A 16,593-nucleotide genomic window follows, 5' to 3' on the forward strand; every position below is an offset into this window, starting at 1 on the left:
ATTGTGGCTCTGTACATTCTCAGAAGAAAGGTACTAAACTGAAATACTACACTTGCTACTAGGATGGCACCCTCAAGGGTAGTACCTTCAGCTAGGGAGCATCATTGTACTATAAGTTGCATTTATTCCATACACCCTGTCCTAACTCCTCTAAGTGAATGTAGCACACCTCTAAAACTCATTTAACGTGCACAGTTCATCCTTTACGGACCATGTTGTAGTTTTGATGGTCAATTGACCTTGTTTTGCACCTTGTATCTTTTTTCTAACAGCTTTGTAGCTTTTTAGCTGTACTGTAAATCTCACAGGTTGATGATGATGATGAATGAACACAAACTGTAAATAAAGACTTTGAATACTGAAGAGAAGTTCTATTACACTGAAAACAAACAAAGTGGCTACCAAAAACCAACTTGAGTTAAATCTTAAATTAAATTCTTCAAGGTTAAGTTTAGAGCTATGAGATTAAAGGTAATCTTTGTCACCGGTTCATTCTACAGAAACATCCACTTTTTTATCTATTCATAGGTGTCACTAGTGTTACATATCGTCACTGGTGTTATACGTAAGAACGGTAACACCAGTGACATTTTTAATGAAAAACACATTTTACAAAATGGCTACTATAGAGCATCAAACCACATGTTGTCAATCATGGAATATCCACTAGAATGTGTCATTTAATCCATTTGCATTCTATTTTTTCACAATTACCTAAGAACAAAGTAGGTCATACCAGTGACGTCAATTTATAGCTGCATATAAAATCATGAGCTAAATGAGAAAATCTCTGATAAATGAAAGACATAGAGGACGTACCATGTGCTTTTGTCATAGATCCCCAGAAAATAGGTAAAAGGAAGTCAAGTGATGACGTGTGTGATTTTTTTTATTTCAAAATAATTGAAAAGAGATTTTTAACCCCAGTGACACGACTCCTGGGGACCACAACTTTCATTATATATTTATTAGGCATTTGTTTTCTTTGTCATTTAATTTATATATTCCATAGTTGTATGTAGATTATTGCAGTTAGAATTGCTGACACTCACCCTTTACATATGACTGTGGGGACAAGCACTTCTGTGGTGCTTGGAATTCCAAATTTAAAAAACAAAATTGGTAAACTGATGGCTCAAGAAGGTGTAGTTGTTAAAATAACAGTTTTATTTTAAATAAAACTGTAAACACTAGGGACACAAAAATGGATGTTTCTGTAGAATGACCCTTCTGTCAAAAATGTAACTTCTGAAACTTAAACAGTTATTTTGACAAATTTCAATCAGTCTTCTGACCTCACCACAGCACCAAAACAGTTATATGATATACAATGTCACTATAGATCATAGAACACTGCTTGACAGGTTGGAAAATTGGGTATGACTTTCTAGAACAGATCTTAAAAGCCTTAAGTCTTATTTATAAGGCCACAGTTATGTTACTCACTATTGGCAGCTTAATAGGCCAGCTATGACATGGGGAAACCCCCAGGCATCAGTTGTCAGACTATTATTCAATCTCTATATACTTCCTTTGGGCCAAATTCTACAGAATAACAACGTCAAACACCATAGATATAAATACAGACACACAATGCTCTCTCACAAGATGATTACATCCCATTAGACTCACTGTATCAATGGAGGGAGCACATAAATAACTGAATTTCTTCAACTAAATATGTACAAAACTGAGATTACCGGGCTTGTCAACAGAGAGACTTCACACTTCGATTTCCGGGCTCCCAAAAAGGGGAAAATACCTTGTTTCATTTTAGGGCCAAATTATACATTTGTAAGTGGGCATGTAAAATGGCATCCAAGCATTTTTCACCCCAACCAAAATCACATACCTTCTATGTGGACATGAGAGAACAACTTGCTGAATAAATGCATTTTGTGGCACCTTTAAATCCAGATTAAAAACATCTCACGTGCCTAAGATTGAGCTCAAAAACGTACACTCTATTTTTTACTTTTAGCCTTAATAAGTATGTTTAATAACACTCAAGTCTTTTATTTCTTTTATGTACTTTGTCTTTTCTTTTAATTACTGTTTTATTATTTTTAAGCTACTGCAAAGTTAATGTTTTATGCAAGTGATCACTGGACTCCAGCTGGGACCAAAAGCAAGAAGCCACATGAAGAAGAAAGAAGAGGAAAACATGGAAAATATTTCCATTTTACTTTATTGTTTCATAAGAGTTGTCTGGCACCAATACATACTGTGACCTTTTGTTTTGTTTTGCTACAGTAAGCATTGTTTTCTTTCTATCTGTACCGCTGTGTATTACATCATTCAATCATAAACAAACCTAACCTCAGAGGGAGCCGGAGCAGGGAGGAGGGAGTGTGTTTGTGTAGGGAAATCATTGTTTCACATATTGTCCTTCTGCAAGGTGTTTTATTTTGGCAACTTTGCACATCACATCACAAACACTCCAGCCTGAACCTAGACTGAGCAAAATTTCATTCGTCTCCTGAAGAACACCTCTAAAATATAGTCTTAACAAACTTTTTTTTGTTTTAAATAGGTACAGTTTGTATAATCACCTCTGTCGAAGTGCGGGCATTACTTGTGCTCTGTCAGTTGTGAGGTGTTCTTTGTCCACCTAAGGCAGAGCTTGAACACTATTAGATATTACTGTATCACAGCAGAGGGTGCCAGAGACACAGTGACCATGTGGTCAGTTCCTGGACATCAGGACACTCCCTCTGGTATTAAAGTGCCTTTACGATGAATTCTAACTCCATTAACGGCTACCCTAAATCTAGAGGTTTCAAGAAAAAAGATATAGCACTGAAGGCCAGTGTTCATATTAGCAGGGAACCATTTCAAAAATCACACAAAAACAAAAGAAAAATGCTGCTACATTTCATTCTCATCATTAACATCACCATTATAATTAGTAGTAGCTTAAATACAGGGCTGTTACTGAAGCCTATGGAGAACTATTAGTGTTCCTTATTATCACCAGTTTTTTTTTATTTTATTTATTTATTTATTTAAACACCAGTAAAGGATACTCAATTTATATTAACGTTTCATATTACTCAATAATAACCATAGTACATAAGCAGTGATTAATTCCAAACTACAATTTAAGGCTAAAAACAGCCTCCAGCACCTGTCAATATAAATCATACACTATAAATAAGGAACACTAACAGACCCTTTAGACGAAGCCAATACAATTATATCTGATTCACCCTTAAGGAATATGCTTCAGTTCAGCATGACATGCAACCCTATTCCTCGATCATTTAATAAAAGAAAAAAAAATGGACAAAAAGGAACTAAGCAAAACAATAAATTAAACATCTGTATGCATGTGTAAACATATGTACTAACATGTATTTACAAATGAAAACGACAACATATAATACACAACTTTAAGCTGCCATGGAGCTCCTTCAAGCCCTCTGATGTAAGTAAACTGGAATTTAGCTGCACCGTCTCTATGGGGGCACATCTCACACATATATACAGTTTCAGTAAAATGTTTGGACTCACCTAAACAGTTAATTAGCTTGAAATCGGTTTCAAATATAAGACAAATATAAATAGGAAAGTTGATGTCTAGACATGTAGTAGTCAAGGCAAGTAGTCAAGAAAAAGCTAAAATAAGACAGCTTTGATTTGTTTTGCACTTGTTTTGGTCACGGCATAATCCATTTCATAGTCACTTCACTTATTCTAAAATGCATAAAACAGTAATAGGCAAAATCCTGAGTAGGTGTGTCCAAACCATTGACTGGTAACTGTATAGTCTAGTGTGTTTCGTAACACAGAGAACTTCCACACACATTCATTCGGCCCTAGACCGAAACACAGCATACAGTGGGCAAACGTGAGAAAGCTTCTGTATCTGGTTGAGGTATGTTTTGAAAAGCCATTTTCCAAGCCTAAGTGCAGCTCTACTGTTCAGTGTCTGGGCTCTAAATATAAAGTATGAGCGACAGATCTTTGTTGTTGAATTTCTGGGAAAAGTGATACTCAGAAACAACGCTCCGTTTAAAAGCAGGGTGGTGGAGGAATCCGCAGCTACTTTTAGAGACCTATTCTTCTGCACGCTTACTGCTTTATTGGAAAACGGGTCTATTCAAAGACTTGTCATCATAACAATGTTACGGCCCGCCAACGCTGATTTCCTGTTGTTATATGCAGGAAATGAGGTCACGGCATTCCTTGTGATCCATGGGGGACAATATTTGGCAGCACACTCCTACCGCCTCTCAGTCCTCAGGCAGTTTAATGAAAACAAAACCCAAGCCTTTTATAGAAGTGAACTGAACAAAATGCGCCCGGTCAAGTGACGCTTGTTTGAGAACTAAATCTATTGTACTTTCCAATCAAGACAAGAGAGATTACAAGTGACTAATCATCGAGCTCTAAAACTGATATGTGCCGTAAATAACAGCCTTCTGTGGCTCCTTCATCAACAAGACAAGTAATATAAAGCTAGTGAGGATTACTGTGAGTATACAGAGACTGTTTCAGACAAGCAGAAAGAAGCCCAGTAATTAATTACAAGGCCTAACTAACCTTAACCTCAAGTCTAGTCAAATGGTTGAGCTCTGGCTTTCTTCGAAAGCGAAGCCAATAAAGTGACCAATCACTGATTTTGTTAAAAGCTTAGATATCAGTAACGCTCAACCAAGCTTGGGGCTTCAGTAAATCAGGCCTTGAACAGGATGACAAAGACGAAGATGACTGAGAGATGTATGAAGTGGCCCTGGTGTGTACCCTGTAGTTAGTGTTTCAGTGTGATTCACAGTGTCTAATGCAGGAGAGAGGAAGACCAGCAAACAGAATAAAACAATAGTCTGAAATAGGGTAGAGGATAAGGCCAGCCGTGTATAGTGTGTAAAACAAGTATTAAGTAAAGTGGTGTCTAGGAACAGTGCTCTGATGGTCGATGGAATATGTAGGTTAGGACAGAGGAGGAAAGCATTTAGTGTTGCTGAATACTATAAACGGGAATATAATGTGTTGCTGCAATTCCAACAATGTGGTACCTCCGGTATGAGAGATCTCAGTAAATAAATTAAGTACCGGCATTATTGATTATGTAGAGGAATGAAACCTGCTTTTCCTGTTTCCTCCCAGGGAATGCTGCTGGTTCTGGAGAAACAAGCTTTTCTCTGCTAGCAATCTACCGACTAAAGCAACTTTGTTTGGGAGTGTGTAGTATATAGCTGTACTAGGGAGAATGTGTGCGTAGAGAGGAGGTGAATAATATAGTGAAAACTCTACTGGTAGAGTGAGTAGGGCACAAGTGTGGAAGTGAAGTGAACACTGGAATGGAATCGAGCAGCTCAGTGTAGGAGTTCGTAGTCCCAAAAGAAGCTTATGCACCCTCAGCAAGAGAGCAAATGACCAGTGCCTGGACAAGAGGGGACAGGTGTTGCTCAAGGTATAGAAGATGGAGGGATGATTTCTGTCCTCTGCTGGAATGGAAGATGAAAGAAAAGTGGTAGAAGGAGGGAAAGTGTCCTAAGGCTGCTCTTCTTTCTTTTTTAAGGAAATGCGCTTCTTCCTTGCAGCCAGCATCTCATAGAAAGGGTCCACACTCACAGCAGATCTGAGAGACAGAGAGTGTGTTAGTGAACAGAGGTTATATAGCCAGATGGATGTAACTTATGTATAATCATGATATCACAATGCATTAAAACCTGTATCATATCATATTTATCAATCAATAAAAACAACCAAGAACAATCCAGCACAATGGTTGAGTGATTTACATCACTTGCCTAGATCTGGTGCATCAATATCCATAAATTGTGTGGTTTTGAGTTTGGTACATCAACCTACCTAGCCGCCTATGGTGCATATACATTTAAATGCTTCTTTTTGAAAAATATTTCAAAATGTAATAGCTCATTGAAGCAGGACTAGGTTTTTGCCATTCTTTTGCTTTTTTTTTTTTTACCTCAAACAAACAAAACGCATCACAGACTAAGACATGTCAATGCAGAATGTAACCTGAATGCAAAGGTAAATAAGTATATTTAATCATTTATGTAACAACTAGGAGACTAGTTAATGACACCTAAGGGGTTTGAGTTCATACTATTCACAGTGCGCAGTGTTACGTTTAATCAGATTTCAAACAGCATCCCCCATTCAACAATGCCCCAAAAAGTATATTGTGTCTTCCCCAGACAAGTTTTTAGAGACATTAGAGACACTAAACACTAGTTTTCTCCCCACACCCCACCTCTCCAAACCCTCTCCCCTCCTCACTTGATGCTGTGGATCCACTCATCCTTCTCCTCTGGTGTTGGGGCAGAGATTCTGTAGACCATGTGATTGCCCTCTACCACTCGGCCGTCAGCCTCAGTCTTACAGGCTTTAATGAGCTGCCCTCGGTTATTCGGGATGTACAGCTCAAAACAGTTCTACGGTTTACAGGGGAGCGACAAAGACAGAGTGCAACACAGAAAGTGAGAAAGACAGAGATATGTGTATTGTAAATTTAAAGCCATAAAGTGATAATAATGAATAAATTAATTTATTCAGACAGTTGTATTTGAAAACTCACGGGTTTTCTGGGATCCTCCACCTCCCGAATACTCAGATTCTCCAGAGGAATGATACCCCTTGGCTCTTTATCCTACACACACACACGTGCACACACACGCGCACGCACACATACGCGCGCACACAATGAAAGCCAAAGTAATTTATTATCAGTGGAGCTGCTACGATTACTTGACAAGGACTATTATTTATAATTTTAAAAAAAAGGTCAATGCATTGTTGGGTTATAAAAGCACTGTTGGGTTATAAAACAAATGCACTTATAACAAACAATTATTCTGATTCATTGTATTACACTGTATAAGTATTGGGGGGTGATATGACCATTTTGTTGCATCATAAAACAACAAACAGACAGAACTTCAAAGTATGGCATAATAGTTACCTGATTGAATAACTGTTGGTTGAATGTGCGAATTTTGAGAACTTACTGTAGTGTACTCAAAGTAATACAGGCAGTTATCAGTCAGAATAAACCACCGTCTCTTCCATGTCTTTACTCGACCTCCTGATACACAGAAATACAGAGAGAAAGAGAGATTTCTGACATTTGTTTTGAATTCACCTCGATAGGTATCAATACATGCAGTATTTTGGAATAAGTCAAATGAATATCCTACAATACACAATGTCAGAATTTTTACTTTTGCTGTAAAGTCAAGTAGTCCAATTAGTCTCTTTGGGTCAAGCCTTTTTAAAATAATTGTTTTTTTTATATTTGGTGAAGTAAAATACTTTACTAAACACTTTGGAGTGCTTTGGGTTTGAAAAAGGGTGTTCATTATAATTATTAACTCTTCCACTTCTTTCAGTTTACTTTAATATCAAAATATGACAAAAATGGCATGTAGCCCAAAGGACGTCTTTTTTTTGTTCCACCAAAGGAAACACAAGCTACACTACTTTACAAACAGACCACACTAACTTTTATTCAAATTAAAATAACTATTTCCCATTTTCTACTTCAGAAATGTGTTATTAACATATAAAATTTTTAAAAATGAAAGTCCACATTAAAATCCACATTTTAGACAAAACATATTTGCCTGTTTTAACAAGCTACTAGTGTTACAACATGTAATGGTCAGCCTCAGAAGCATCGGTCTCAGTAAGAGCACTACTATTGTTATAGAACAGACGAGAAGGTATATTTGATACAGAACCGGTCTGACAGCACCTACCTCCTGCAGAGCAGCAGAGCGGAAACCACAGGCCAAGCAGAGCAGGAGCCAGAGGGACGGAGGAAGAGCGACGGAGAGAGAGAGAGCAGGGCAGAGAGGGAAGAAGAAAGATGGAAAGAACACAGGAAAATGAGTAAGAAGGTATTAGTGAGAGATTACATTCCCCACCATGCAAAGAGAAAGCAAACTTTTAAACTGCTCAATAAAGATCACACACATAGATCATGCCAACCGGCCAAACACTTTGCACAGCAGTAAAATAAATAAAACATCATGCAGTGTCAGTCTGGCCATCCATTTTAGAAGATTCAGAGAGAGAGAGAGTGAGAGACAGGGAGGGAGACACAGACACCCAGGACCACAGCCCAAGCTTAGCATTAATTCACCTGGATAGGAGCCACCTTCTCTGTGCAATAGCTTCCTCTATAGGAGGAGCCACACAGAGGACTCACCCAGTTTAAGCAGCCAGCCCTCTCTGTCTGGGTTGAAAAAGGTGTGAGTCAGGTCGTTTCCATCATCCTCAGGGATCTTAAAAGGCTCATTCTTAATACTGTCATATAGATTCTGGAAAGGGAAAGAGAGATCCATCGGTATTACAGTCCACTTAAATGTAAAACGCCTTGAATTTCAGTTTTTCAGTTTTTACTTCATTTGGTCCCATCTTATAGGTGTTAGGCAATTACCGACTGTTGCCCATCAGCTCTCATGAATAATATATCGGCCACCCTTTACACCAGTAACTCTCAGTCTTGTTGCAGTAGCCTGAACGATGAAGAATTTCTTTTGTAACCAGCTAACTTTAAGCTCAAAACAATCTAAGCTGGACTTTTTTTGTTTGTTTTACAACGTTGAATCACTTTTTAATCAGGATACATCACCACAGCAACTAATGCTGCACACCTAACCTGCTCCAGGACAGGGCAAGTTTGGGATTTTGGAGCAACTGAATCGGAGCAAGCTTCTGGCAGCCATCTTGCATAATATCAGGACCCATCTGAAACTTTTCAGTTTGCTATTTTTTTTTCTTCATGATTTTTCATGTCATAAATCACTTTTCAGAGGAAACAAATCATACTATATAGGATACTACATACATATTGAATATATAAAGCAATTACTACTCCCATAAGCACTGCCACTGTGGGAGCAGTGACAGGATTACTTTTTTATAGCTATAAATGCTTGACTTTACATATTAAAATAGTATAAATTCTTTGGACGTCTTTGAAAAACAAACTTTTCATTTATTTTTTCATTTTGGGCTTAACTAAGAAAGTTGTTAACCTCTGTTGTAAAATGAGCTAACTGATTTGAGCCAACTGTGATTGGAGCTAACTGTGATTGACCAGCTCAGCTGATCAGAAACTGAACACTGATTCTAGTGTAACTGCAAGCTTACATTTCAATCAAGCAAATGCACACCCGATTCAACTCATTTAATCAGTTGATCTCAGCCTTCAAATGACCAGTTACTTATATGGGGTGTGTTCCTGCTTGGAATGAAAACCTGGAGCCATGCTGGCCCTTTGTGGATAAGATGTTTGAGCCCTCAGTGAGAGGATGGTCAACACACTGTTCATCAACAGATGAACAAAGCTAATCTCGAACATCAGCAAAGTGGAGCTACAAGGTAGAGTTTCTAATAAAGGGGATGGAGAGCACAGGTATTTGTATGAATGCATTCACAGGTGTTTCCAGAATAGAACCACAACAATCAAAAAGATGAAACAAGATGACCATCAAAATACCTGTTAATAAATATATTTAAATATTGTGGTTCTACATGTTTTACTAGTAGTACTCTTGCTATTGTATTGTCCAAAAACCTAGGACTGCTTAATCAGTACTGCATATAACACAAACAATAAAGATTAAACAGAGAGAGAGAGAGAGAGAGAGAGAGAGAGAGAGAGAGAGAGAGAGAGAGAGAGAGAGAGAGAGAGAGAGAGAGAGAGAGAGAGTTTACAGTTTTTAGATTAGTTACAGATGGTGGACAACAATGATCTTCCATTGTAACTTCCTGTTTCTTCAGATGTTTAGTAATGACTGATCTTTCAGGACTGCAGCACAATAAGAAGCCTAAACAATGACTCAGCTTATTTCAGACTAAAAGACAAAACATGCAGGAATGCAGAGCATGAACACACTCATGAAATGTGGGTGACGGATGGAAGGAGAGAGAAAAAACAAACATTCTTGATCTTCTTTATAGCTCCTGTATAATCAGTCTTAAAATAATGAAACGCTCACTTAATTCAGACAAAAAGAGCTAAAATCATAGCAATGGAGGAAAACTAATACGCATAAAATGACAAGGAGGATATATATACACATATACACACTGCTCAAAAAAATAAAGGGAACACTCAAATAACACATCCTAGATCTAAATGAATGAAATATTCTCATTGAATACTTTGTTCTGTACAAAGTTGAATGTGCTGACAACAAAATTACAAAATTACAGCCTAACCCACACAGACAGACAGACTTCCCCAACTCACTCTGAGCAGCTCCTCTGGCAGGTCTCCTCCCTCGTTGATTCCTCGGTTCATGCTGATGAAGCGCTCCACTGTTGGTTTGTCCCTCACGTTGGGATTGTGTAGACTAGTGTTCAGCATGATGATCGCAAATGACAGAACATAACAGGTGTCTGCAACAACACACAGATGCTGTTGACACTTTGCATTAAAGTGTTTTTGGTGATCAGATCACATTCAGATTTCACTTGATGGTATGATAAACCAGGTGTGAACACAACCAGGACACACTGTGGTTCAGAGGTAGTTAGAGATGAATCATTCAACACAAGTTGTGACAGGACCATGTTTATCACTGGGTATCGCTGGCTATTGAACTCTATGCTGATCTAGATGGTCCTTTACTTCTGTAGCCCAGAGGACACAACATTCATTATTTCCAAACACAATTTTGCAGCATTAACCAGTGTTTTCTGATCCCATGCAGTGATATCCATTACAGAAGAATGAATGTTTTTAATGCAGTGTCAGCTGAGGGGCTAAAGATCTTTTGCTTTAAGCCTTGCCCTTTATACACAATCTTTTGATGATATTATGCACTGTAGTGGGTGAAATAGCTAGAATTCTTGCAATCAGTCGCTCAGGGATGTTAGTATTATACTGGCAATTATTTTGCCAAAGTAGCGAGCCTCAACCCATCCTTAATAATGGACTCAAAGGAATAGGCTGGATGATCCCCAATATAAGCGTGTTAACTGTTTTATGAAAATTTCACAATGTTCAGTCTTAAATTGGCCTGTCTTCATTTCAAAAAAGGTAAAACATTTAATATCTTGTCTTTGTTCAAATACAAGTCAAGCTGAAACAGACACAGAGCAGAAATATTTGGTTTTCAGAGAGAGAGAGAGAGAGAGAGAGAGAGAGAGAGAGAGAGAGAGAGAGAGAGAGAGAGAGAGAGAGAGAGAGAGAGAGGAGAGAGAGGAGAGAGCGCGAGAGAGAGCGAGAGAGAGCGAGAGAGAGCGAGAGAGCGCGAGAGAGAGCGCGAGAGAGCGCGAGAGAGCGCGAGAGAGCGCGAGAGAGAGAGAGCGCGAGAGAGAGAGAGAGAGCGAGAGAGCGAGAGAGAGCGAGAGAGCGAGAGAGAGAGCGAGCGAGAGAGCGAGCGAGAGAGAGAGCGAGCGAGAGAGCGAGCGAGAGAGAGAGCGAGAGAGCGAGAGAGAGCGAGAGAGAGAGCGAGAGAGAGAGCGAGAGAGAGAGCGAGAGAGAGAGCGAGCTTTGAGTGTGCTACCTGTGCTCTGAAATACTCCAGGGTTGCAGTGACAGTATCTCTGAGCAAATGCTTCCATCATTCTGTCAATTTTCTGGGCTTCACCAGGCAACCGGAAACTCCACAAAAATTGCCTGCAACAAACACATACACCTTAGTGGTCAAGGCATCATTTTTATTATTCACACAATTCCTTCTCAAGTGTCACAATGAAAAACCAAAAGGGCCTCATTTTTTTCATTCATCACAGAATTAAAGAACAGGTGGACAGAGTTTAAGCTGTCTGTATGCTTTAAATGTAGGACAAACAAATGACGTTTGTGTTGAAATGAAGCAAAAAGATTTTTCTTGGCCAAAACAACACAGAGTATGGCACAGTGAACAGAAATCCTAATCACAGGGTCATTTGTTCTGAGTCCCACACAGGGCTTTTTTTTAAGTATATTTACAACACCGAGTTGTGGTAGTGGTAGATCGATTTCACGTCAGTTCTTTCATAGTTTGAAGTATACTGCCGTCTTTAAGAGCATAATTCAGTTACCTGAGAGCCTGAACCAAGTTAAGATCCGTGAACTCATGAAGATCAACAAATGCCTGCAGCACCCTAATGTTGAACTCATCTCTGAGAGTAAGAGAGAGAGAGAGAGAGAGAGAGAGAGAGAGAGAGAGAGAGAGAGAGAGAGAGAGAGAGAGAGAGAGAGAGAGAGAGTGAGTGAGTGAGTGAGTGAGTGAGTGAGTTATCACACAGGCATCACACAAACATTAAGTTTTCAAGAATGTGTGTCTAGTTGTGGTTGTGTTATCATGAACACAGCACATGAGTGATTGGTTCAGCTCATATACAGGACATTCAGAACCTTCAGGTTATTAGGTTATACTTCCCCTCTTAAGACAACACTGTTGATAGTAAAGGCTAGAATTTCAATCGCAGCTCTTGTAATGTGAAAAAGTACACTTTTTATTTCGGTTTGGTTGCAAAAGTAATTAATCTAAGCTCTAGGTGTGAGATACCTCTCTCCAAGGTAGTCTCCAATTGCAGTTTTATTGAGCCCTTCTCCTTTGTACAGGAACTGGGCGATGTCTTCCGGAGTGTGTCTGAGGAGCTCGTTCTCCACCAGGAACACGATGCCCTGAAGCACAGAGACATGATTTCACCAGGCAGTTCACCAGCTGATGACTGCTGCTAGTCCTCCATTATACAGAGTGACAGGTAAGGATGCAGGTAGAGTTGTAGTTTTTGCTCAGTATCTCACCTTTTTAGGGTCCATGTTGAATTTTTTCCTGCCCATGGCCACATGCCGACTCTTCTGTAGTGTTTTACTGCAAAGTCAAACCAAACACCCCATTTAAGAATAACTGTAATGAAGTCTGTCTCTACCCTCTTTACATCTCTACACTGTAGTTCCAAATGTGTGCATCAGAAACCAAATTTGCGTCACAACATGGACCAACTGGCCACATCGATGCACATCAATGAACCCTTGATATGATGTATAGATTTATATCACAATGACTTTAAGGTTGTTGGATCACATTTCATCCCAAACACTCACATGGAGCTTCCGTGAATTAAACATGTACAGACTCATTAGACAATTATTTACATATTGCTATTTTTTGTAATTAGGGATGCACAATTGAAATCAACTAAATCGATTTGCCATTTTTGATTCAAAATTATCTTCTTTCTAAATAATAGGGATCAAGTAAGCCCTTTGTCCGTGTATGACTGCTGATGCTACACCTGAATTAAAATGTTGTAGCATAATTATGCATAACTCTGCGTGCTAAACAATTAATTGTCTCTTACTTTTGATGTTGCACTTTTTAAAAAAAATAAATAGGCAACTGATTTAAAATTAAAAACATTTAAAAATTCTAGTTTGACCCATTAAAGACCAAATAATGTTGTTTATAGTGCAAGTTTGGCTATTAAAAATACTTGAAGTGTGGTGGTGTGTTAATTTACCCCAAACTGTATGGGCTTCAGTTTTTAAAAATATAGCTGAAAATACAAAACTCAAATCAAATCTGATCAAAGCTGATCAAAACATCAGCTTTAAAGAAATCACAATGTCATTAAAAAAAATCACATGTGTATCTCTATTTGTAATACATGTGCTACAAAGCTCAATATTATAACAACAACAACAACAACAACACTAATAATACTTGTGGTACTGATTACCACTGATTAATAATCAATATACAGTTCAGGCCCATTCACAAGCATATGTGCAAGCCTGACCTGCCCTCAGTGCTGCTCTCCAGTCCCTCAACCTCTATAATGGCCTCCCTCAACTCCTCTCTCAGCCTCTGGATCTCCAGTAACAGAGCACCTTTCCTGCGACGGATCTCCTCCAGCTCTGAGCGCTCTTCTGGACTCAGGTCTGCCGGGACTTGATTTGGAGAGAGGGTTTGAGGAAGAGATTAAGAAGAGGCAGTGGGAAAATGAGTGAAAAAAGAGATCATTGTAATGTAAGTGTGCTATTAAACAACAACGTGAACTGGTCATACACAGACACAAACACACACAGAAGCATCTTGGCAGGAGTTCCTGTTGCTTTCACTTTTAAGCATTAATCACCATGTCTCTCTCATGACAACACATGCTCTCTCTTCTCAGAATTAACTTACTACACTGTTCTTGTTTATTCACACTCACTGATATGTGTCCAAGGTTGTGCTTGGGAGCTGAGAGGGAAACATGACCAGTACCCTTAACATGCAAGAAGATGTTTACATTCTGGACTGACATTCAGCTGTGGCAAAATTTCAATTCTTCACAAAAGTGCATTTCTATGTGAGTGACGTTTATGGAACAACGCGTTCGAGCATGTCCACCGTGTTCGTGAAAAACAACGCCTGCAGGGATTACAGGATGGTGAATGACAGCAGCTTCCCAGAAGACACAGACTTAGCGGTTTGCTCAAATCTGGATGACAGTAATTGCTGATTCGCTGTATTAATGTAGACTCAAGATGCTGACGCTCTGAGCAATGTAAATATTTCACTCAGTGCCAAGTGATGTAAGAATCGCATACATACGAACGCCTGGAAATATTTTAATTAATTAATTAATTAATTCAAATGTCACGGTGAAACAGAATGACCTGATCTGGAAGTGTCTGGCTGTAAATTTGTAATACTTTTAATATCAATCGACATATGATTACAAATATTCCTCGCCATTTCCCGTCCAGCTGAATGACCACCACCAACATATCGTGATGCTGACATGAAAGAAACATACAAAACACGCCTGTCAACATCAGGTTCCCATTTATGCGTTTATGCTTGAATCCTCAATGTGTCAGACTTGAGAAAGTCGATGGGGTTTTAAAGCCCAGCCCCAACAGTAAAGCTCGCCGAAATACAGACTTTCGCCCATAACCTAGCGCATGTAATGGTGGTTTTGCTGATCAGGTTCCTCCCAGCATTTCCTACATCTCCTTAACACTTACAACTCAGGTTAATTTCTGAGCACTTAAAATAATAACAAAGAGAAACTGTTTAACAGAACAATGAGGGAAAGAGAGAAGCCAAGCCTGGGCAGTTAACAACAATGGAGCACAGCAACAGAGACACATTAGCTTAGCAAGCAAGGAGCAGTTTAACACAAATCAACAAAAAATGAGCCAACTGAATGTGCAAGGTGGTTTATTGCGTTGAGAGTGAGGCTCTGAGATCAAATGGTAATCTTACAAAGTAGCAAATATCTTATTTTAAAAATCTTCATGTCTTCTTAAACCTAGGTTAGCCTGTTAGCTCCGTTGGCTCAAAAGAACAAAAACGCCCATATTTAAATACTTACTGTAGTCCAAATCATCCATTTTGGGGGCTTTGCTTTTAGGCATATATGTATCAGACTCGAATGTCATTCAAGTGCTGAAAATGGTGATGGATATATAAAATATATCCCTAAAACAAAACGTAAATAAATAAATATGCAGCGCAGCGACTCGGACAAAGCGTAGCTGAGGGCGGATGTTGCGTCACTATGAACAGAACGTTCGCAGCGTCCGCCATGTTGGTGAGGGCAACACGCCTCTCGATTAAGAACCGCATCGGATGTGGTTTAAATCTAATTTATTTTTTCTGGTGGCTATCTGGGGATTTCTCTTTAACATTTATGTAGAATCGTTGTGTCCAGATACATAACCGTGTAAAGCATTTCTTTATTAAGACGTCGGTACATCACAGAGAATGCAAGGTGTAGAAAACGATGACCTCAGTATAAGGCTGTTTAAAACCACTACATACACACACACACACACACACACATATCTCGAGTTTCAAGAACTTCTTATGCTTTTAAATGTGGTATAAACAGTTTTTGCTAGCGCTGCATGGAGAAACATTTTGAAAAACGCTTTATAGCATATGGTAGGCCTATTCCAGAAGGCCACATTTTTAAAGCATTCGTTGACTTGTACACTGCACATTAAAGAGAGGAAGGGCACAAGGTGAAAAGGTTAGCCTCAATTAAAAACTCTTCAAAAGGCCTCCACACCTACACATTGTTTCTCAAGCGTCAACCACTGTATAGTTTTAACCGCTTTGTTTTGTAAGAAATTTCCCTATTATACCTAAAGACAGGAATATTTTTTATTGAAGCCAGACTTCTCAGAATAAAGATGCTTAGGTACACTCATAGATCTGAAAATGATCTAATGACATTTTAGTACATGAGAGAATGTTATTACATTGTGTAATCCAGGGGCAGTGAAAACCAGCTTGGGGTTTTACTGCTGACCTGCTAAATACAGACACTGGGGGTCAAAATAAACTGTTCGCCAGACCTGATAGGAAGGCGGAAAGGCCAAGAAAAAGCAAGATAAGAGAGCTACTGTACTGTGGCAGTTGCCGATTAGTGTGGGATGTCAGAGGTAGCAAAAGGAGGCAGACAAAAGAGAGGAAGAGAGTCTGAGACGTCGGCTTCCTTGTTTACTCCTCCATCTGAGTGTGATAACAAGTGAGGCATAAAGCAGACATTTGGAGGGTTATCCTACTCCATACTCCAGCTCACAGGAAGGTTGCTGAATCACAGCCATGTTAATGTCACTTCCTCTTGCCGATAATTATTCCACATTCCTGCGGAGTCCCAAAAAAGGTCCACCTA

At 39.1% G+C, this 16,593-nt stretch overlaps 1 protein-coding gene across 1 annotated transcript; it reads right to left on the reverse strand.

Annotated features, from left to right (window-relative positions):
* Positions 1-2,169: 2,169 nt before the first annotated feature.
* On the reverse strand, positions 2,170-15,454 carry si:dkey-283b15.4 (cytohesin-2). The gene is made up of 12 exons (XM_017681808.1): positions 15,286-15,454; positions 13,720-13,870; positions 12,725-12,791; positions 12,483-12,601; positions 12,013-12,093; positions 11,493-11,605; positions 10,232-10,380; positions 8,180-8,291; positions 6,978-7,054; positions 6,548-6,619; positions 6,250-6,404; positions 2,170-5,584 (listed from the first exon to the last, which is right to left on the reverse strand). The coding sequence occupies exons 1-12, from the start codon at positions 15,350-15,352 to the stop codon at positions 5,497-5,499; spliced, it is 1,251 nt and encodes a 416-aa protein (XP_017537297.1). The 5' UTR covers positions 15,353-15,454; the 3' UTR covers positions 2,170-5,496.
* Positions 15,455-16,593: the final 1,139 nt, after the last annotated feature.

The sequence above is a fragment of the Pygocentrus nattereri genome, chromosome 3 (genome assembly GCF_015220715.1).
Source record: "Pygocentrus nattereri isolate fPygNat1 chromosome 3, fPygNat1.pri, whole genome shotgun sequence".
Taxonomy (NCBI): domain Eukaryota; kingdom Metazoa; phylum Chordata; class Actinopteri; order Characiformes; family Serrasalmidae; genus Pygocentrus; species Pygocentrus nattereri.

Bases quoted from the DNA above. Each gene is read 5' to 3' on its own strand.
- si:dkey-283b15.4 (XM_017681808.1), bottom strand. From the start codon at position 15,352: ATGACATTCGAGTCTGATACATATATGCCTAAAAGCAAAGCCCCCAAA. The intron at 13,871-15,285 runs GTAAGTATTTAA...CTCCAAATCAAG, and splicing joins AATGGATGATTTGGACTACA to TCCCGGCAGACCTGAGTCCA. The intron at 12,602-12,724 runs GTGAGATACTGA...TCTGTGCTTCAG, and splicing joins TCAACATGGACCCTAAAAAG to GGCATCGTGTTCCTGGTGGA.